This window comes from Numenius arquata, chromosome 2, assembly GCF_964106895.1.
Source record: "Numenius arquata chromosome 2, bNumArq3.hap1.1, whole genome shotgun sequence".
NCBI lineage: Eukaryota > Metazoa > Chordata > Aves > Charadriiformes > Scolopacidae > Numenius > Numenius arquata.
In genome coordinates this window covers 95,942,736-95,966,257 of record NC_133577.1, presented here as the reverse complement: position 1 = coordinate 95,966,257, position 23,522 = coordinate 95,942,736, and the positions used below count along the sequence as shown (strand labels likewise).

Below are 23,522 nucleotides of genomic sequence, written 5' to 3'. Positions count from 1 at the left end.
TTAGTGTTTCAAAAAATGATCTTTCTTCCGCTGAAAGTTGCTGCTTCTCAGCTAAGAAGCAGTAACTAACTGATTTTGTGTGTCTTCTTAAGACTTATACAGTGGGAACTAAACAAGATTCATTTAAACCACCTTCAGGCTGACCACTAACATGAAACCCAAGCAAACCTGTGACAGTAACTCTTCTTGGTATCTAACCCAACTAGCACATGAGGAGTGAAGCTACCAGGCTTAAGGAAGAAGTTTATTTTGGTTTATCTCAGAGCATTTTCTTCTGGTTTATCACTGCAGATTGAAAAAACAAACAAACAAACAAACAAAAAAACCACACAAATAGCTTCTCTTCAAAATTGATTTTTTGTTAAGCCCAGAATTAAGCAATCTCATTCCAGAAGGTAATTTATTTTATTTCTTTGCACTGTTATTTTTAAATTATAACTGTTCATTTAAAACACGTTAAAAAGTTCACACTATTCCACCTTTTTAAAAGTTGTTAAAGTACTCATAGATAGTGTCAGATTCATGAACAGATTTAATTAATTGACATGTGCCGTTCTCAATTAATAAAACATTTGAGTGAAAGATCATCCATGTACAATATCTTCTTGATTGTTCACATGGCACAAAAGAGGGTTGGAAGAGTGCATGCACAACAATAATTCATGCTATGGTAGGCAGCAGAAGATGAAAGAGGGGATGAAACCTGATAAACAGCTGTTGTATGGAACCATACAGAGAAATCATAAATGATAGGAAAGACCAGTTCTTCCTATTCAATACAAAAGTCTACAAGTTGGAAAAGAATATGGTTCCTGTCTCCTTCTTGCAGGGGAAATCATTCTGAGAAAGAGGTCAGGGACTAAGGAGATGTTCACAGGTGAGAAGCACAGTCTCCTAGGCTTTAAAGAGGAACATGAGCCTTTGTACCCTGAGAAGAGAGAGACCATGAACGACGCTGGCAGAAAAGGCCAAAGGGAACAGCAGGAGCATTATGATCACAGGCAGTCATGGAGGCACTACGCTTCCTGAGCCTTTGACATAATTGTAATAGGTGAAGTTTCATCCTGTTGAATCATAACATCTAGATCTATCCTTTACAATCCTTTGATGGGTGTCTGCTCCTTACTAAGCATATAAACTTCCTTCTTCATTGATCTACAAGTTATAAGTCATTACCTCTATGTTCAGATCACACAGTTTGGTCTTCTTCCATTCTGTTTCTAACTATATGATGTATTAGTATTTTCTTTGGTATAGTGTAAAGATTCCTTTCTGCTTGTCATGAAAGTTACTTATGAATTAACTTATGAATTAACAATTCAGTGTCATATTTTAAAAATAATAAGATTGCGACTGCTTTCACCCAAAAAGGAGAAGTACCTTATATTGATAATTCTATATGGGCATTTACAAGAAACATTTTCTAACCTCCTAAGAAAGCGGGCATAAAATGGTTTCCATGCACTTTATGATACAGCAGTAGTGTAAATACACTGAACATGTGATACACCTTGTCCATGAGGACTTCTGCACTTCAGCTAGAATATTGATGACAGTGGAGCTGCACTTTACATATCCATCCACTTAACAGCGTGGGAGCAGAGGACCAAACCAGCATAACCAAAGCTGACACCCAGGTGGCAAAGTCACTTTCTTCAGTGTGCTACCAAGCACACTCAACCAGCAGCAGCAACCAAGTCTCAACATGCCAGCAACACTGACATGTCATTTAATGGCTATGTGCCTGCCTAATATTAACTTAGCACAAGAGCACCTTCTTCTGATACCATGATTTCTAACCAGCTGATGAGAGGAAGCACGGACAGCTACGGTATCCATCTGCACCAGGCTGTGCTCCAGCCTGGGGAGAGACTGTGCAGACAGTAACCTGCTCCAGAGCTGAAGAAGGAATATTCCCTGCACAGGAAAAAGGTGCCTGATCATTCTTTTTTTCATTTCCTCTCCCACCAGCTGGCAGGATGCCACCCTTTTGCAGAATACTCAGTATTGGCAATGGCAAGGCACATAAAAAGTAGGGTCATTACTGTGGCTAAATAATGTGTTTGGGTTGCTACTTGGATCTGTTTTGGGAGACTGGTATAGGAGCTATTCTCCTGCCAATACAAAATTGAACTGTGTTGTTAATTTGTCCTCTTCCTGGGGTCAGCAAAACTCAGTTTTGCCTACACTCAGAGCTGGCTCTGTAAAGAATTACTTGTTAGCAGTGGCAGAACGGATGTACCAGAGCTCGGTACCAGAATTGCCCTTCAACTCTAAGGTGATTGCCTTATCTTAAAAGTTGCTGTTAATCACATGGAGACAAGCTGATGCTTAGACATCTTTTTAATTCCTTGCTCAAACATGAACCAAATCATCACTTCCCCACCCTCCCTGATGAAGAAAGTGCAGCTTGATCTCTGCTGCAGATCCAGTCCAAGGTCTCTAAATGCTCAATGCTCCACAAGGCCTTTATTCTCATTGCATCCGTTGAAAGGTTCATTGCACAGTGAACAGGCACTGGTGAGAACATCAGTGTTGGGGAATAATGACACTTCATTTTGAGAATGTGGTTGCATTCAAACACACCTATAGTTACATCTGAAACTATATGCTTTCAGATACAGGAAAGGTCATTTCAAGGATAATCTTTCTTCCTGAGACTAATTCACCAACCTGGTCTTTAAAAGCAGATCTCTTTTATATATTTCATATCAATCAGGGATAATATGCATTTGTTATAGCACATCATCCCTCAAACCATAGCAGCATGACAGCACTCCTTGATGATGTGCTCTTTGTCATGTTTTAGAGCTGTGATGGCTGACTGAGCACTTCCACATCCGCTGATAAAGGATTATCTCCTGAAAAGATTATACATTGTGGGTTTGGATTTATGCGCAACCACATAAAACATTACTCAAACTGTCCAGCATGAAGAACTTAAAATAATAGTTCTGATCTTTGAACACACTGGAGGAGAGATGGAGCAGAAGTAGCAAAATTCATGGGACTGCTAACACCCCATGAAAGGTCTCCAGCCTCTGCTACTCATGGCCTTTGGAGAAAACCCAGATGAGCCAAACAGTAATCTGAGTTTCTGGACAAGTAAGCAAGACTTGGAAGAAGCCTAAGGGAGGTATGGTTCAGATCAGATCAGGTTCAGAAGATTTTTATTTAAATGTAAAGACAGCAACTTCAGGAGAATGCTTAAAACAAGGAGGCAGGAAGACCTTGAACACCTAACTTTTTCCATTTTACTTTTTTCCAAGTCAGAGACCAGGCATACTGAAATCAGGATGAGTGAAATGAAATCTTTACAACAGAGCCCTGTGCTCAGGGTTGAGACTAGCAAAAACACAACTTCTGTTAGCCTGCGTTTAGGTCCCAACAGACCTTCAATTGAGTCAGCTTCTGGCAACGAAGTGTGGGGTAAGACACAGTGCAACCCCTGTGTCTGTTTTCATGGAAGTGAAATCACATCCCAGCAACAGCAGACTCTGACCAATTAGCAACAGCTAATCATAGAACGTTAGAATTATTTAGACCTTTACAATCACCAAGTCCAACCATTAACCTAACACTGCCAAGTTTACCACTAAACCATGTCTCTAAGCACTATGTCAACCCATCTTTTTGAATACCTCCAGGGATGGTGCCTCAACCACTTCCCTGGGCAACCCATTCCAAGGCTTAATAACCCTTTCAGTGTAAAAATCTGAACCTCCCCTGGCGCAACTTGAGGCCATTTCCTCTTGTCCTATCACCTGTGACTTGGGAGAAGAGACCAATCCCTGCCTCTCTACAACCTCCTTCCAGGTAGTTGAGGAGCATGATAAGGTCTCCCCTCAGCCTCCTTTTCTCCAGGCTAAACAACCTCAGCTCCCTTAGCCACTCCTCATAAGACTTGTGCTCTAGACCCTTCACCAGCTTCGTTGTCCTTCTCTGGATGGGCTCCAGCACCTTGATGTCCTTTTTGTAGTGAGGGGCCCAAAACTGAACACAGTATTCAAGGTGGGGCATCACTGAATACTGGATCATGAGATTAGTGAATGAGGGAAAAGCTGTGGACATTGCTTACCTGGACTTTAGTAAAACCTTTGACAATGTTTTCCACAGCATTCTCCTGGAGAAACTGGCTGTCCAGTCTCATCATTCATGTCAGTAATGAAGAAATTGAACAGTATAGTCCTTGTCATGGATCCCTGGGTCATTTTGCTCATTACCAAACACTAACTGGGCACAGAATCATTGATTACTTCTTGAATGCTCCTTCTTTGGTTTTCAGTTCATTAAGAATTTACTTTGTAGGCAAGAAGACCTTCTGCTGAATTTTACAGTCTTTCTGCACAACAGGATAGTTTGCTTCTGAGAGCTCAGTATGTTTTCCTGAAAATTTAGCCTGCCACAGTGAGGTACCTTTCCACATTATGGCAGTTTCCCAGGTGATTCTGTCTAGCAATAACCTACACAAACAGAAGTCTGCTCTCCTGAAGACCAGAGTCTAAACTCCACTGCTTACCATTCTAGCCTCCCTCCAGCTTTTAAAAATTGCTCTAAATAATTTTAAAAAGCCATTTTAAAAAGAACTTAAGAATAGGCTAACCTCTTCAGTATTGAGGTCACCAAACAAAGAAGTATTGGGTCCCAAAATCCAGAAACTTTGATCAAGTGCCAGGCCAGATATGAATGCAATTTCACAAATGTATCTATTCCATGAAATATTTCTCCACATATAGCTCACTGAAATTTCCAAACCTACACTGAATGAAGCTTACTGCAAATCCACGATAGTCAGCCTATAAGTCTTTGAGATAGAGTAACTTTCCCACAGAGCTGCCCTGTCTCCTATAAGTCCCCAGATACAGGCAGTGAATAAACTGCAGCTCATCTAAATTGCTCAGGCAGGTCACACACGGCCACCCTTTGCCAAGTGCTCCATGTTCCTTCTTGTATCACCTGTGTAACTGCCATGTAAATGGGGTCCATACATGAATATCATAGGAGAAAGTCTGATCAAGTGCCAGAAGCACAACTCTTCCTGTGTCAGAGAGAACCATAAACTACAGCTCGAGAATTCCTCTGTGAGAGATTACATTGCTTGCCCTCCGGAAATTAATTTTTAAAGAAATTGCAGGTTTGAGTGATTTTTAAATGGCACTGTAACCACCTCAATTAACACTGTAGACTTTAAATGATCCTTCTTTCCCATGTAAGCCATATGATACAGAAACTCAGAGTGACTCACTCCACAGAGTGATATGCTAATATAGTTTTATTTTAAAATACGGCCAAAATTCCTGCTAGTATAAAACTTACTACAGTTCTTCCTATAAGAATAAATTCTTTCCCTTGGAACCTGTTAGATGAATGTGATATACAAATATGTGTCTTCATCCTACTCAAAGCAAAAACGGGGGGAGGAGATACTAAAATCCCTTCCATTCACAAAGCAATCTTTATACTACTGAAAAACCTTGAAGATTTATGCAAATGGCCAATGTATTGGAATGTGTTGTGTTTATAAATATTTTAACACATTTTCTACCTTTGATTCATACTTAAAATTGTAAAAGAATGTGAAAGAAAGTGTAATTAGCCCATTGCAATAGCAAATAATCCATAAAGCTTTTGTCTGGGTGGGAACACCCAAAAAAATCTTAAAGGAGCAGGGAATTGATTTTACTGCCTTCCTTCATTATATATTGAATTAATGAAATACTGGAGACGCAACAGTTACAGGAACAAGGGGAATAACAGTTGAAAGCAGGCATGGCAAACATCAAACTCCTTTGGGTTGTTGGAAAGGTCTAACCTGGTCCTGACATAGATGTTCAGAAATGTGAAAGACGTGAAACAGTCCTGGAAACAGCATCTATGAATCCCTTCCTTGTGTTACAGGAGGAGCCACAATGTTCTGAATGCATTTATGTTTTGACTGTTGAAGAGGTGAAGGGAGGGGAGGGGAGGAGTCTACACAAACAACAGCCTGTAGATACTCTAAACTTAATACGTGCCATACGGAAAGAGAACCCTTTGATATCTAAAAATGTCTTCAGATAGGTATGTCTTGTACCTGAGAAAAACACAGAAGACCTAAATACAGCAGGTGGTTTTGTCATTTCATCAGGCTGAAAAAAAAAACCACTTTATTTGGATGCTCCTGCAGTGCATTAGTTTCTCAGGAAGTGGCTGTTCTCATTTAAACTAAGAAGCTACAAGGCCTCAGGTGGACACCCTCCTATTGAGCCAGCTGTACCAAAAAAAGAGGTGAATACCCTTAATTTTACATCACTATCGACAGTTCCCTACCACCACCTCTCTGCCCCAGGCAGTCACCCCATTGAGGTCACAGCTCAGTCACCGTAATTAGTTTCAAGTAAAAGTGAAGTTAACCTGAGCCTGATTCCGCCTGAAGGATGATGTCAGGGTGTACTCAAAGAAGTATTTCCATTAATAGAGCAGTAACGAGCACCAAGTCCTGTTACCTCTCTTGTTACAAGAGAGCTATCCAGAGGAGAACCTCTGTGAAAGCCCAGGAATGGGCACTGTCATCTGCAGCCAGCAGAGAGGCCTCTCTCTGGCTTCATGTCTTTAATTGCCTCCTGCAGATTTCTCCCTTTCATTCAGCCTTGTATGGTGCAGCCTAACAGGAGACATTTTTCTTTTGTAGAAAGAAAAAGTAACAGCATCTTCCTACTACATTCTGCAGGTGGCAGTAGGAAACCCTGCAAACTTCTTAATTAATGAAAATGGGACTAATAGAGCAGCAATTACACACCTAAAAAAATTTCTGCAGGGATTCTGGCAACTACTGCCTTCATTCCAAGCTAAGCCTTTGTACGTCCCCACAGACACTGTGAATGAAGTACAGGCACTCCCTAAATTTGGTGGCTGCTGCATGGTTTCCCATGATTTCAGGGAACTCCATGGTTAAGATGGTTCCTTCCATTTTTATGTTGCTATGAGTTTTACCTCTATAGTCCCTAGACAAAGCTCCTACTCTAACATTTCGATTCATGTAGGTATTCTGTTAAGTCCATCCCCTAAGCGCCTGCCCCCACCTTAGTACATTCTTAACATGAAATATATTCTTACGTCCCACTAGTTTCTATGTGATTTGAATTTTCATTATAGGAAAATCATTTACTTGAGTCTGTCCTGAATCGGATGGATATTTTGAACAGGAGCCAATGTTCTTTTTATAAAATGAATGCCCTTTTTACATTATATATAGTTTTTTCCATCCTGTTTTGGCCAATGCAACTTGCAAAATGTACAATGAATTAATATGGGTAGGAAATGTAAGACTAAGATGTTATGCTCAGGAAGTATACGCTCTTCCTTCTCACACTTCTGCATTTGAATTTCTTTCCAAATGATCAAACATTGCCATCTATTACAGCTGTTCCAAGACTTTGATTGCTATTGCCTGTTTACCTCACTTTGGTTGGTATGCCTTTCTCCTCTGCTGTTAATAAGATGACTATATCATCCCTATTGTGAAAGACCTGCTGAGCAATGATCACTATTGTTCCAAATCACATTCGCTTTCTGCATTTTTATTGAAGTGCACACACTCAAATGCAGACTTTGAAGACACTCCATTTATGAAATGGTCTATAATCCAAACTCTTCTTAGATTAATTCTTCTTGACTTTTTCTTTTCAACCCTCTTTTGTCATTTTTATAAGAAATTAACTGCACCTGTGTGGGGAGAAGAGAACACTTTCTAATCATCATTCAAAGCAGTGAAGCTGTGCAATGGGAAACCTGTGTTCCCAATGGATTTAACATTTTACTTTCTTCTTTGCCCTTCTTAATTCATTCCTATTACTCTCTTCTTTCCTTTTGGCTCTTTGTTTATCGTACTTTCATTATCACATTCTGTTTCAAATTAAATAGCAGAGTCTTTGTACATAGGTTTTCTATGAATTTTTGCAACCCAGCACACAGATCCAGTTACTGATACAGTCTAGAAAACAGACTGCAATTAAAGCTGAAAATAGTTTCTTTTAGTATCAACCACTACAGACATCATGTCTCGGATCTTCCCGAAGTTTGTGACTGTACCACTTCACTGTGCATTCACACAGATACACTAAGCTAAAAAGGCAAGAGAGAAGCTCAACTCTTCATTTTGAAAGCGTTCATCTGGTGCAGTTTTTCCATAGAATTATAAATCACTATAACCAAAGCCAAGTGGCCGTAATGCCTAACAGGAATAAGTGTATTGACCTGCAATTCTGCAACAGATTACCGCTAGTAGAGTGATTTGCATTATATGCAAGTTTTAAGTGGGTAGGATTTCAATATATAAAGGAGTCTTGTAAGAAAGACAGAGAGAAACTCTTTACCAAGGGCTGTAGGGACAGGACATGGGGCAACAGTTTTAAACTGAAAGAGATTGGACATAAGGAAGAAATTTTTTACGATGAGGGCAGTGAGACAGGTTGAACAGGTTGCCCAGAGAGGTTGTGGATACCCCATCCCTGGAAGTGTTCAAGGTTGAGGTGGACAGGGCTTTGAACAACCCGATCTAGTGAAAAATGTCCCTACCCATGGCCAGGGGAGCGGACTAGATGGTCTTTGAAGGTCCCTTCCAACTCTGCCAACCCAAACCATTCTGTGATTCCATGATTCTATTAAATTGGGTTTACATTTCGGATCAAGAGCTGGGCTGGAAGAAAGTGATGAGTCAGGCTAATGCATGCAATCAGAAAGGGATGTCAAAATAAAGGACTCAATGCTGCCACTGTGGGTCATCAGACTAGATTCTAGTTCAGTGAGTGTAGAGGTTATTAAATTAGATTTAGGATCCGGCAGCGGACTGATTGTAAGCCAATTTCAGAAGGCCTGCTAAGGCAACTAATTACCTTTTGGTTTGGAGCAAGCAGAGGTCCATCAAATAAATTTTAGGTCAGGTTTAGAGCAAAGTTTAGTGTTCATAAGGGTAAAAAACCTGATCAAGAAAAGAACCACTCAGATCCCTAGCAGGCTGCAGGGTCGTGCGTTGTGTTATAATCTATACTCTTGCTAGACTCTCTCTCTGCTTTGGGTAGGTGAAGGTCACTGTGCTTTTGGCTACCGTTAGGATCACGGTGTTTGAAACCATGCTGGTAGAGGCTTTACAGAAGTTGTAACATCTAGCCTTAGCAAGGACTCATGAATAGCCTAAAGAGAGGTACAACTTTCTAACACCATGTAACGTAGCTCAGTTCCGCTGGTGCACAACTTTCCCCGTTACATATAATTCCCATAACTTGACAGTGCTGCTCATCTGTCCGTTTACAATCCGGTCTACACCACACCACCTTGCAGCTCATCGCAGAAGCAGGCAGCTCTGGCCCACACCAGGACTGCATATATCAAAAGGTGATGTGTATTGATGTACATTTGACAGCCTGAAGTTGTCCGATGCTCATGAAACAATCTTCAGGGTATATCGACTCTGTATTTCTGAAAGACTTTGGAAGTCCTTGGGAGGAGGATGAGAGCACAGCACGGAAGTGGCTGTTCCGAGCCACAGGCAGGAGATGCCCAGACCCTGCCAGGGCACCCCATGAAGGGGACGAGGCCGGGACTCAGCTCTCGGCTCCAGGGTTCAAGCCACCACGGGACAAGTGTCTTCACGCATTCACCGTGAGGATGTAACAGCAATGCTCGGGGAGAGCTGCTCGGACAGAGGCAGGTCACGATAGGGAGACCTCGGAACCTCTTTACCAGAAGACGAAGCCCAGGGCGACGGGCGGAGGCCCCTCCCGCCGCCGCCTCACGGCGCTCCCCGCCAGGGCCTCCGCCCGCGCCGGGCGGCATGCGGGGCACTCGCAAGCGGCTGTGCTCCGCCTTGATCGTCGCTTACGGCCTCTTCTCCCTCTACGCGGCCTACAGCGTCTTCCTCCGGCCCCGCCGCACGGCCGCCCCCCGCCCGCCCCACCGCGACCGCCGCGGCCCCCGAGGTGAGAGGGGCGGAGGGGCCGCTCCGAGAAGCCCTGCCGCGGGCAGGCCGGCCCGGCCCGGCCCGGCCCGGCCCCCACCGCAGGGACGGGGCGCGGCAGGTTTCGTGCGGGGCCGGCGCGGTCTGTCAGCTCCTGCCTGCGCCAGGGAGGCCTCGGCGCCCTCCTTCCCCGCGTTGCTTGTCCCCGGCCTGGAAAGCCTGGGCCAGGCCGAGGGCAGCGGTCGGGGGGTGGGGGGAGGCGGCGGAGGCAGCCCCTCAGGGGAGAGCGGGGCCGGAGCTGAGGTTTCCCCTCCCCGCCTCCGCTGGCGGCGGCCATTTCGCGGGTGCGTTGTGAGGCACCGGGCCCGGCGGCGGCGGGAGGGGTTTGTCAGGTGCTGCTTGACATTCTGAAGAAAATCCGTCGCTTTCTAAACTTGTAAATCTGTTCTTTTCATGCCGATTACGCCTTTGGGGTTTCCTAGATCATGTTGCCGTGGGAAACGAAGAGTGGAATCCATGGGAAGGGGACGAGAAGAGCGAGCTGGTTGCTTCTCAGCAGAGATACGAAGCTAATCTTAAGATGATAAAAAATGCACGATCTCACCTAGAACAAACCAGTCTTAGAGTACAGATTTGGGGCAAAGCAGCAATTGGTAAGCAGGTGCAGTCAATGTCTGTTAATCCCTCAGCCTTTCTGATACAGCACTTCTCTGCTATGGTTTTAATAACTGAAATTTATGTGTATGGTAAGATAATATGGGTATCTGTACATGAAGAGCATTAAGGAAGTGGTAGCTGTTACTCAAAATTTTGTTAATACCAGATAAGAGTAATTAGTTTCCAGTTTCTTTGTATCAGTTCTTTTCAAGGCTGTTTTTCTCATCTGTCAAAGAAAATGGTTCAAATGGCAGAGAAACACAGTTACTTTTTGAATCCAGTCCTGCTTACAGTACAACACAAGGACAGGCCTCTTACTTGGGTATAACAGAAAATTTATTTTGTCACATTTACACTTTGTGAAATAAAGTATTGTAAAGTGAGAAATAAGGCATCTTCTGTGCTTCAGAGGTACTGCCACTGATGAACTTGGAAATTCTTCTATTGTAGAATACACCGTCTCTACATAAACTGTGGGCCAAGGTCCTCTCAAGCTCTTTAACTACCGATGAAGACATACCATTGTTCTTATTTTAGCTTTTTTGAAAATGTAAAAAATTTCCAGTTGTGGAACACATTGGTATATTACATGGTGATGCATTCTATCACAAAAATTTGGTGTGTTTCACAAAAGCTTCAGAGAACTCTGCCTGTCATTAAAATGTTGTTTAATGCTTGCTTATTTTTAAGTTGTGGGAGACTACCACTAAAGTGGTAGTATGGTATATCTTCATCTACTCATATTTTGACAGCCAAAGAATGTTTTTAAATGCCTCAATGTGTGAAAAATTCATCTTAACTAATTCCAAGTCATACAAAATTTGAGAAACAATGTTCACATTGTATAGGAAGCTCTGATGTGTTTTTTCTCCAAATTCTTATGTTGTTATGATTTTTCACTTCCCAGAAATACTTTATTTGCTGGGAGTGTAGAGTAGGCAAGGTCCATGCATTTAAATTCTCCATCATATCTTCATTTATGTAGGTCTTTACCTGTGGCAACATATTTTTGAAGGGCACCTTCAGCCAGCTGATGTGACTGCACAGTGGAGAGAAGGAAGCCAAAAAGCAGGAAAAACATATTTCAGGTACTAACTGCATGATGTTGACTTCAGTTGTGTTAACTTTAACAAATGATGCATTGGAAAGTTAAGGAATATGGTAAGATGCACAGGTGCGTTATTTTGTCTGTCTCAGAGTTGCAAATATCAGTTGCAAATACTTTAATTTTGTTATGTTTTGATAACTGAGGAATATGCACACAACTTCTCGTTCAAAATTATCACAAGGAATGTCACATTTATTCATGGAAACACATACTTGATAAAACCAGCAAACTATAACCCAAACCTGTCGCTATTAAAAAATAGAAAACCAGGGAGTAATTTAATCTGCTGTTTTGTGAAGATTTGTGTATTTGAAAGAAGTGTGGAAAGACTTCGAAATGATGAGAGGGAAGGCAGCCAAGAGACCTCAGGAGTGGGAGAAATAGAACCCTGAGAAAGGTCTAAGAACTGGGGTTTGGGGCTGACGGTTTACTGAAAGAAGCTTGGGGTTGTGAGCCAAGCAGATGTCTCCTGCTATTTGGTTTCTGTTATATTCAGGGAAAAGGGACTTCACTCATTCATTCATAAGTAGTATTGTATTAAAATCATATTTGTTTCTAGTTATAACAAAACCAGCATGTGAGATCTAGCATCTGGCTAAGTACGTGACTTGCAAAGCTTAATTTTATGGAATTTTTTAAAGGAAGATGACACTTGAAGCATTGTTTGCTTTAAAAAAGGATTCTGATCTGTCATCATGCATGTTCTAAAACTGTTGTCAAATGATTTATATTATTTAGTGAATGATAGTGAATAGTGAATGATTTAGCTTTTCTCCAAGGTCCTATTCAATACCACTTTTAAGCCTTTCTGTAAAGATACAGTGAAAGCTGAAGGATTTTTCATCTATTTGGCCAGTTTGCCAGTCTGCAGTTGTAGCTCTCTCACAACATTTAGTCACTTGCACCAGGACCCACCTGTTAAAAAAATTTTATTTAAAAGCATAAATGACACACTTCAGTGAATTTAAGTTCTAAAAAATATGTTGCTTCAGAAAGGTATTTTTCCTCGCACAATAAGACAGGGGTTCTATTTGAAATTTGCAGATAATGTTTGAAGTAAATATGTGATTGTGAATTAAAAGTGTTTTTTTTAAGTGGTCACAGAAGTTTTTTTAGCACTTTGAATTGTTTATCAGTGTATCTGACTGTGTACATAGTACAGGCCGTAGAATCTTTTCAGTAATGCCTGCATCACATTCATAAGTGATTAAAAAATGTTTTCTAGAGAGAAATGCTGGCTTGTTTTAAACATAGCAATTATTAAAGTGTCTGTATTGCATCTAAGGAAAGAGACAAAATGACATATTCTTTAAAAGAAAACCAAACTGTATTCCTTGTCTGCAACTATAACCTTTTCCTACAAGATTAGGGAATCAGCTATGAATGATGCTACTGCATTGTGGTAGTCTCCTTGAGAGAGTAATAGAGCTTTCCATTCATGGATTTGGAGAAAGGATACAATACTTTCTTTGACTAGGGAGCAGTCCCGTACTGTTACCATGGTGGGAAGAGACTTTTTTGTTTCCGGAATTAAAATCTCAGAAGCTGTAGAAATCAATGACATTCTACCAGATAGATTGTCTTCTTGCTATGGACACGAGGATTTTTTTCAAGCCCTTGCTTTCATGTTTATAATATGAAAATAATTTGTTGCACTTAATGAGTCTGTCACTTGATTGATTACAGTTATTTTCTTTCTGGTGTCCCTGTTTCAGATGAATAATAACCTCTCATGGTTACTTAGAGTATATGCATCTCTCAGAGAAAGACTTCTATACTAATATTTAAATATCTTCTTGTTATGTTTAGAGGAACCAGGGATAATAGAGTCTTTATTTCAACCAACTTGGGTGCTAGGTCCTATGAAAACATAAAGTTTAAGTTTAGTACCAACATAACAGAGGCTAAAATTTGACAGGCTAGTAGGAACTTGTGCAAAGTATAGAAAATATGCAAATATAACTGTTATTTTCATTATTAAGTTTCTGAAATGAAATAGCTGAAGTTCTACTTTTAGTCAAACTGGAAATGCTATTTTGTATTTTTTGTAAGGAAGAATTAGTACATGATTTTGGCTGCTCACTGGTTATAAGATTTTTAGAATTATTGATTTCTCTATTGCCTGGCTGAGGTAAATTATCTCCATTTGATAACTAGATGAGGCTAGAGGGAACTAGCTGAGGTGACATATTTGGAGAATACGTGCTGCTCTGCAGTTTTTTGTTGTAAGTCGAATGATTGTTAAAACATAGAGCTCTCGTGAATGTTTTTAAAGAATGTAAAATCTAAAGACATAAAAATGCCAAAATATCACTTGAACACAGTTGCATAAATAAGCCCATTTTGTATATTTAGGATGGAGAATACACATATTTGATGCAAATTTTGATGGCTTCAAGTTTTAACTAAATAAGCTGCCTAAAGAATACAAAAAGTATCAACTTTACATGAAATGCAGGGACATTAAGCACGGGTGGAGAAGAAACTGCCTGGCTGTGGATTTTAGTGACAGGTTGGCACGTTCATACAAGTAGGAGAGCAGGCTTTAGCACTTTCCTTGGCCTGAGGCAATCACGTCCTTCTCTCCTGTCATCTAGGAGGATGTTGTGGAGCAGGGAGTGCCAAACTTCTTATCTCTTATCATTAAGAGCATTCCTAAATTTCTGTTCCACTGAGAGTCACAACCTCTCTGTTTTAACATTCAGCGCTGCCTTCCCCCAGTCCCCGTTAGCCCCAGTTGTTCAATAGCTCTTCAGTCCCATTCTCCTGTCCTCCTTACGCAAACTGATCTTGATTCTGCATCTTGATTCATGCCAGAATGAAAGCGTATTGCACAACAAAGTTAACTGGCAGAGATTTCCACCAAGGATAGCCTGTGGCAATTTAGTTTCCTTAATAGCCTTTGATGAAGCTTTCTGAAAATCCAAGTAGACTATGTCTGCTGGATCCCCTTTATCTGTATTCTTATTGACATGCTCATAGATCTCCATTAGATTGGTGAGACAGGATTACTCATTTCCAGCAGTGTTTACCCCATATGTGATCACTGATCATACCTTTTGGTAAGATCCAATGATCTTACTATTTATTATAGACTCTTGCAGAGAGGTAAGCCATACTTCTCTGCGCCACAGTCCTCTCAAATTGTTTTTATAGACAGGAGTGACACTGGTAGACCCTTTCTATCAGGCAGTGTCACTTCGTAACAATAGCTGCATACCTTTGCCAGCAGTTCTGCAATTTTCATATTTGTGTTCCTTGAGAACTTGCAAGTGAATGCCATCCAGGTCCACATTCTCTATTTGATATAATACTTGTGGTGTTTTACATTGTATTTCTTGCTGAAGAGAATGAGTTAGGCGTGGAAGTCTGCTATGGCTTTGTCGTCTCTTTTTAAATGCTTTTTAAACTGTTGTCCTCAAGTAGTCTCTCCAGTTCTATAGTTTTCCTTTCGTTATATATTTTTATATATTTTGGTTTTCATATATTTAAAGAACCTTTACCTGTCAGCCAGAATATCCCTTTATAAGGTGCTTTTCAGATTACTTTTTAGCCTTCATTCTCTGTTTGCATTTTATCAGCAGTATTTTATGAGCTTTGCTGCTTTCCTTGTTTGGGCAAGTTTTTTATTGTTTTCAATTCTGACCTTTGCATTTTGACAGCTTCTCTAACTTTTCTATTATGCCGTTTGGGTTTGGGGGAGTTGGGAGGTGGTGTTTCCTTTTTGGATTGAGGCACACAGTGTGCCTGGGCTTCTTATACAGTGTTTTTGAACAGCCTATAAGCTGCTTGCAAGTTTCTTATTATTTGGGCTACTCCTTTCAGAGTTCTTTTCTTTATTGTTTCATTTTTAAGTAATTCCTTTATTGCATATCAAGTATCTGTATGCTGGATGCATTTGGTGTGTTCTCTCCTGCTGCAATGTTAAACTTAATCATATTGCTATTACAGAGTAGCTGTCTGACTAACACCTTTGGAATAAGCTCAGGAAGACTCGGTCTGATGTAGCATCTCTTTGTATTGGTTCTAAGACTAGTGAGGGGAAAAAAAAAAAGACTTTATAGGAAGCAAGTCATTTACTATACAATCTTCCACATGTCAGCCTGATGAGGCATTGATCTAGCCTTCTTGTGAGTAGTGAAAATCTCTTAGTACCACTGTCTTAATTTTGCAGCTTCTGTAATCTCCCTTACATTTCCCAGTCCCTGTTGTATTCAGACTGGGAATTAATAGTACAGCCTTAGCACTGTGTTTTTATTATTCAAGTGTGAGATTTCCATAGTGTTTCTTTTTGCCCCACTGTAATTTCATGCTGTTAAACTTCATATTTTCCGACATCCTAGGTCATTTCTTCCCCATTTGTACATCCTGTTATTCCTATAAAGTTGATATCCTCACAGCACAATGTCCGGAGAGAAAAACCTTTTTCCCCAGGTCTCTTTTTACAAGGTGATCATTGGATCAACTACATATCCTGTTCACTATTTTAGGCATTCTGATGCTCAAGGTGCTGTCTCTTATGAGTCCCAGTTATCTTTTCTCATTGTTTGTTAAACTTCAGATTTAAATCTTGACCTGACTTACATTCACTCTATTAAAAGTCTTAATTCCAAACCGCGAGTCTCGTGAATCTTGGTTCCAAAATATGCCACTCCCACTGAGCCAGCAGTACGTCAGCTTAGCTACATTTAGAATATGCTAGCCTGAGGTCAGTCTGCTTTAGATATCCTCACTGGAGTAGATTTTACAGCTTTTTCTGTGAATTTTCTTTTCCTCATGAGGCCCTGAAACTAGCTGTCAGTCTCAGCCTTCGTGAGTTAAAACTCATGCTCATTCTAAATTAAGTTTAACTGGTGGCTGAAAAAATGCATTAATGTAGAAGACCTAGAAAACTAACATTTTGTTGACTCCTGGGGAAAAAAAAGAGTCGCTATTTTTTTTTTTCCCCTCCACTCTTTCCCAAGCTGTGTGATCACTAATCCTTTGTGTTCAGTCAATAGTCTGTTAACACAGCAGTTAACTGAAGAGCAGAAGCTGGCAAACACTGATTTGTTTCATTGTAGTTCATAAATGGCTATTGCCAGATACTTGTAAATGATCAGTGATGTAGTAATTTTGCTACATGATTGAAGTTCCTCTGTTAAATAAATACATGCATGCAAGATCTAGACATGCAGTTTTCTACCTAAAACGTTTCTGCTAACTAGCTTGTATCAAAGCATCAAGTTTGACCTGAGTCACACAAGCAAGTTTACATTTAGATACGTAGCTCTTGTGTTCTAGATTCTACTCAGTTTGAATATGGTAGCGGTTCTGATTTATTGACAAAATACCTTATCATTTAAGTCTAACCGTCCTTTTTCCTGAGTAAAGATGAAGGCAGCCTTATTCCTGTGTTATAGCTGTAGATACTAACAACATAAATGGTTACAGTTGCACAGTTATTTTGCAGTATATTGCATTTACTTTACTGAAGAAAAAAATATCTCTGGAGTACAGACTGTATAGTAGGGATGTTTAAGGGATTATGGTCAATAATTTGTCTTAAGGGTGTTTACTGTTTGTATTTTGGTTTTTGCAGCTTCGTCACTGGTCCATCTGTAGTTCCTGGCTACTTCTCAGTTGAAGCTGAAAATGTTGTGCTGGTTCTGAATGGAAGAGAAAAAGCAAAGATCACTTACGCCACTCAGTGGTTGCGTTACGCACAAACATTAATTCAGACTCACAAAATCCAGCATGTAGCGGTTGTGCTGCTTGGAAATGAGCACTGCAAGAATGAATGGATTCAGCCATACCTGAAAACACATGGAGGATTCGTAAATCTGCTCTTTGTTACATATGACTATGCGTTGGTAAATGAAGAAGATATTTTCCAGTGGCCTTTAGGAGTAGCTACGTAAGTGCTATAGACACAAATTACAATTGAAACATAATTGTTATGCATGAGGTATGGAAAATACGTCTGAATGTTACTGCTGATACCCAAACCAATTATAGTAAGTAAATTGTAGAACATGATCCTATTAATGATTTTCTAAATCAAGCATTGGAATCTCTGGAAATTGTATTTAGCAATGAAAATGATAACAGAGAAAAAGAATGCTAAGATTTAGGGAGCTTTAAAAAAAATGAACCTGTGTCTTGTGCGGTTTTCTGTTTGTTTATTTTTTCTTCAGGAATTTTACTCTTGAGATTTATCATAACTGCTGATGTAATATGTGCCAGGGATGTGGGAATTTAAAAGATATCTATGTAATTAGGTTCCAACTACTGGAATTGGTATTGGTTTTTTTTAAAACCCTGTTGTGGCTCTCAAAAGGAAATTGTATGCCTGACATTTGAAATTAGCATACCTGTAGTATATCACAGTACTGTAGTCCGGCTTAACTGCTTACTCACAAAAACGTTTTTGTTATACTTACTGCTCAAACTATTTCTGTGGAGTACATAAGTTTTGATTTAGTTAGATACATTTTTTTCCAGCTTACTCCTTGTTAAGAGACTTAATGGTGTTTTAGCTACTTATCATGGTGTAATATCAGATGAAAAGAATACAGGGTTATTTTCATATCTTCGGTTGAATTTGAATTCAATATCCTGTATTTAGCCAGTTAGCAAACTGTGTGGAGTTTTTATACACAGCTTTAACTTGCTCACAGTGTGATTGAAATACACTACATTTGGATTCTTGATAGTGTCAGAGAATTGGTGGCATTGGAAGTTCCTAAGCAAAAAGAAGTTGAGTTTTGGGATGCCAAAGATTAAGGCAACAGATAATAGAAAGCAACAACAGTTAACAACAGTAATCCGGAGTGCAGAGCTGGGTGGAGAAAGATAGATCAGATATCAGAAAGTGGTTCTGCAGCCCTTGCACGCCAACAGTTGTCAAAATTATGGTTAAAGGTATGCAATTGGGCAGATTTTCCCAGTGAAGAGGGAAGGTAAAGATGTAGAATCCTGCAAAAATATTTGGCATGAAGGAAAAATGGTTTACTGAAAGTTAATCATGTAGAAGAACCTACGAAAGGACTGTTCTATCAAAATTTGGGAAGGTGAAGAAAGAGAGCCATTAATAGTGATGAAGAAATCATTCTGAAATAAAGTAGAGACTACTTTTGAAACCAGTAAAGAATTGGATCAGGGTATAGGTTTTCTTACAAAAAAAAAAAAAGAAGCAACAGGGGAATAGAGCAGTGGTCCATCAAAAATAATAGCATTAGAAGGAATATCTGTCTTAATTTGAGAATGCATAGGAGCAGAAACTTTTCTAACATTCATCTGTTCCAGAAAAAATACTAACTTTATGTAATGAAAAAAGTTAGTTCCAGCCATTCAGCTGAAGCAGTGTTTCACTAGCTGTCATGCTGACCACAATAAGTGATGTAAGATTTAAGGAATTGGACAAAAAAAGAAAAACACTGGATGTAGTGAAAACACGTCTAAAAGAATGACATATTCTTTTGTCATTACATTGACAATTGCAAACCAATTACATTGGTTTTGTTGAGTCCAAAAAGGCAAGTTAAATAGCTTGTATGACAAGCTGTTTAGTAGCCAAAAGATTAGATTAATGAAGTCCACCCAGGTCAGTGACATTTTCCTTTGAGAGGTTACCAGTGGTATTTTCAGTTGATAAGCGTGCCCAGAGACTAAGGTAGCTGGGACTTAAACTCCATAGTTACCATTAACCTGGCCATTTCAGTCCAAACTAGTGGTTGCACCAAGAACAGCTGCTTTTGAAAAAGCTTGTTTCTCAAGGACATTTTGTAACATGCACACATAGCATCTCTGATGTCGAAAGAAGACATAAGTATTCTGGAACATCTGTGAAGAGAGTGATGGGAACAAGGGGAATAAAACCCAACTTTTAGGATAGGACTTACACTGGTTTACTTGAGGGTCCATCTGTCATTGTCGATGTGGATTGTCAACAAATAGGTGCTTTTAGTCTTAGAATCTGCTGCAGCAAAGATGAAATGGTGCAAAATGCTTTTCCTTTGACATAAAAGATATCATTATCTAACGTGTGCATTGTTTTTACAGCTACAGAAATTTTCCAGTTGTAGAACCCAGCTGGTCAATGCTATATGATCCGAGATCATATGTATGTAATTTCCTAGGAACAGTTTATAAGAACTCTTCCAGGGAAACCCTAATGGAAATTCTGAAGCAGGATGGGCTTGATAAACTTTGCTGGATTGCAGCCAGAGAACAGTAAGACTTTGGTTTACTTTGTGAAAATATTCAGACTTTTTTGCCTATTTCATTATTACCAATCCTTTCCTGACTGATAAAGAAATAGTACAAATAAAAGTAACCAATCATCATGGAGATTTGCCGAGTCTCGGCAAAGAACAGTGGCGAGGCTCTTCATATAGGTCTTCATAACATAATGGCCTTTCTGTTGCTATATTTCACGTAAAGCACTTTTTTTTTTTTTAATACATAGAAAAATCTCCTATGTATGCTACATATAAAGACCATCTTTTTTTTCTTGTATGCCTTTGATTATGGTGGGAGAAGAAATGTTTGTCTTGCACCTTGTGCGTACTGATGTGTTATCAGAAGAAAGAGACAGCTGTCTTTTGTTGAGTTCTGGATGAGAGAGTGGGTTTAATCTGTGTACAGCACGTCTCCTTTTTTATTTCAAATAGGTGGAACAGATCTTTTGACTAACAGGAGTAGGGTTCTGATTGTATTTCTTAATTTTGTCAAGCAGCAGCTGTAAAATGTTTGGCAGCGGGCACAGCAGTGCTTAGGGAGACCTCCGCTACCCTGATGAAGAATCTCAGGATGTGGATTGTATCTGTGACATAAACTCTTATCTCACAGATGTTCTGAGGCGCTTCAGGTAGATGGTTTCAGGTTAACAGGTTGCTTTACATCCTAACTTTTGAAGAGCAGACCTCTACTGATTTAAAGTATTCAAGGCCAAAAAAAATTCATTAAAAAGTCCATTGAGTGTCTCCCTGTATATCTATTTCTGAACTCTGCTGTGAAGTAAATTGACATATGCGTCATCCGAGTCATGCAGAAGATTTAAAATAGAGTTTCAATTTGCCTCTTACACTTCTGAGTATTAATAATTTCCTAAAAGGACCATATCAAAAAAGTGTTACAATCTATTTTTAACGGTGACATTTTCAATAAATTTTTAGAAGACTCTTTAAGAATATTTAAGACTAAAAGTAAAGGCCTATTGATTGTGTGTGTAATATAAAATTTTTAAATTGACGACATTTTCAGATTTATAAACGATTTAAATTAAAGCATATATCTATTTTTTTCATTGCAGTGCCATGGGAAAAGTGTTAATTTTCAACCCCTTTGCTTTCCTAGGTGGCAGCCTCAAGAAACAAATGAAAGTTTCAAAAACTATCAAGATGCCTTGCTGCGGAGTGACTTGACATTGTGCCCAGTGGGAATAAATACAGAATGCTATAGAATTTATGAAGCTTGTTCATATGGATCTCTGCCTGTTATAGAAGATGTAATGACACCGGGTGATTGCGGAAATTCATCAATGTACCACAGTGCTCCATTACAATTATTAAAAACCATGGGGGCTCCATTTATCTTTATTAAAAACTGGAAAGAGCTTCCCGCTGTTCTAGAGAAAGAAAAAAAAATGAGCTTACAAGAAAAGGTTCAAAGGAGAAAAAAGCTTATGGAATGGTATCGAAACTTCAAAGCGTGGATGAGACAGAAATTCATTAATACTTTGGAAAATTCATTTTTGCCCAGTGATAAAGGATAAATTGTCCCTTTTGAAAATCTAGAATAGATTGAAAGCTTAATTTCCATTAACCTTCCAAGGAAGCTTTTATACAAAAGAAGTCTCAGAGGGCAGATGCATTCCTTTTGAAGTCAACAGAATTGTGCTAGCTTCGCCAAGAGCTATGGTTGGCCCTCCATCCTTAGCAATTTTCAGAGAGGTTGTTGACTTTGCAGGATGGTAGTCTGTAAGGATGACAACAATTTTATTACTGTTTTAACAATTTCCATGTTGATGTGTGACCTGATAAATTTTTTTTTAATGAGAATACCTTTGAGCATGTGAACTTGTTAAAATCCAACATGAGTATGACTGTTGTGTTTGAAGAAAAGAAAAGAATGAAAGCTGTATGGTACAGAGTAATTTATTATGTAGACTAAAGAAGACAGGTATGATTATAGCAAAATTGCCAGGTTTAGCACAATCATTAAGATACGTCCTGGTAAGTGCTTGTTTTGAAAATGTGAACTGTTTACTTGATTGACATTTTATTTCCAAGAAAGTGGCCATAAAGCTAATTAAACACTGTGGAATAAAAATGTGTATTTCAAGGTAAAAATAGAGAACTCTTTCTTAGAAATATTTCATAGCAATATGTTTTCCCTTTTAATTTCAGATATCAAAATTGCTTTCTTTGATTTCCATTTAGTCTTGGGACATATCTTTCTAGCAGTTCTGCTGCGGGAGCATTCATTACCTGCAGTTACAGCTGCACATTCTGAACACCAGGCCTTAAACATTAATTTGCTCGTAGCTTACCTGATTTCTCAAAATCTGCTGGAACTTGTCAACTCCAAAAGATGGCAGAAACATATTATTGCATGTTTATGGTACTACATGGACAACAAACAGTTTCAGCAGGTTTTGTTAAATGCAGCCAAAGGGATCTGTTCCTGTTCTTGTACATCGGAAGTGAGCGTGTGCTGTTGTCTCCAGCATGTTTGGCTGGGCAGTTACTGCGTACACAACATTGGCATACTGAAGGGGGTATAATAGCCAGTTTTCTGTCTTCAAATATCAGCATGCCATATGGGTTCATTCTCATGCAGGAATTCAAAAGCCAGTGCAGCTGTACTTCTCAGTAATATTAATTTGTGTAACGATACTACCTCATTCTGGAATATGTATCATTCAAGAGCGCTTCTTTGGGTTTTTTTCAGTTTTCTTGCATCCCTTCTGTGTAAAAAAAAAAGAAAAAAAAAAAAACAAACCAAACAAAAAGACTCCCAACAAACAAAAAAACCACCTGAAAACCAAGACAAAAAAACCCCCACAAACCTAAAATATAAAACCACTGTGTTTTAGTTTGCTAACAGTGGATGATATTCACAGTGGCTGTCTAGATCTGGAATAAGGTGTGTTTCAGAATACCAGGATTTTTAGAAGCTTGCAGTCCATATTCTTAGCAGATGCTCTCAGAAGACAAATAATCTAAATCCAAATAATCTGAACTGTATGTCTAACATGAATTTCCTGTGACTGTCGGCCCATTTTATCTGAAGCATCACACATGCCGTTGCAATGCAACGCACATGTTCTCCATTCAGCTGAGACTGGAAGTGCAGCTACGACAGTTCAGCACTGAGCTGATGAGCCCTGCTTAGAGGTGGACCTTCTTAGACCCAGTTTACCGTAAATTTCCATGCTGAGGTAGCCATCTGCACAGCAGTGCACAGCACTTAGAGGGAAGCTTGAGTATCTGCAGTAGTGCAGTGTCATTGCTGTGATTTCCATCTAGTAGAATCTTTCTACACAGGCAAGCGTGGAGCAATGATCTAGAGCAGCGTTTTTCAGCCTGTGGTCAGCAGATCACTCAGCGCTCCTGCAGGATTTCGAGGAACCGCAAAAAACAGCTGAGAGAGAGAAGTCTTTACCAGTCAGCCTAGATTCTTACAAAAGGCTGTAGCTCCTACAAAATCTTAATGGTGTGCAAGTCGCAGCCTGAAAAAGAGTTCAGTGTGTTACTTGGTCATCAAGTAGAAGCAGCGTGCTGCTATTCACGTGTTCGTTTCTAAGGAAACCTGTGACTTTATTTCCAAATAATTAGG

The 23,522-nt window shown here is 39.6% G+C and overlaps 1 protein-coding gene across 3 annotated transcripts; it reads left to right on the top strand.

Moving 5' to 3' along the window:
- Nucleotides 1–9,801: 9,801 nt before the first annotated feature.
- RXYLT1 (ribitol xylosyltransferase 1) lies at nucleotides 9,802–22,051 on the top strand. 3 transcript variants are annotated; one of them, XM_074168792.1, is made up of 6 exons: nucleotides 9,802–9,956; nucleotides 10,417–10,587; nucleotides 11,577–11,679; nucleotides 17,281–17,595; nucleotides 19,743–19,913; nucleotides 21,039–22,051. In XM_074168792.1, exons 1-6 carry the CDS (start codon nucleotides 9,812–9,814, stop codon nucleotides 21,454–21,456), a joined length of 1,323 nt encoding a protein of 440 aa, XP_074024893.1. In that variant the 5' UTR covers nucleotides 9,802–9,811; the 3' UTR covers nucleotides 21,457–22,051. The 3 variants fall into 3 exon arrangements, with proteins under 3 accessions (XP_074024893.1, XP_074024892.1, XP_074024891.1); XM_074168791.1 differs by having other exon boundaries at nucleotides 9,812–9,959; nucleotides 10,414–10,587; XM_074168790.1 differs by having other exon boundaries at nucleotides 9,812–9,965.
- Nucleotides 22,052–23,522: the final 1,471 nt, after the last annotated feature.

Excerpts from the sequence above, each read along its gene's own strand:
- RXYLT1 (XM_074168790.1), top strand. The coding sequence starts at position 9,812 with ATGCGGGGCACTCGCAAGCGGCTGTGCTCCGCCTTGATCGTCGCTTAC. Across the intron at positions 11,680-17,280 it reads GCAGGAAAAACATATTTCAG|CTTCGTCACTGGTCCATCTG; the intron begins GTACTAACTGCA and ends TGGTTTTTGCAG. Across the intron at positions 17,596-19,742 it reads TGGCCTTTAGGAGTAGCTAC|CTACAGAAATTTTCCAGTTG; the intron begins GTAAGTGCTATA and ends TTGTTTTTACAG.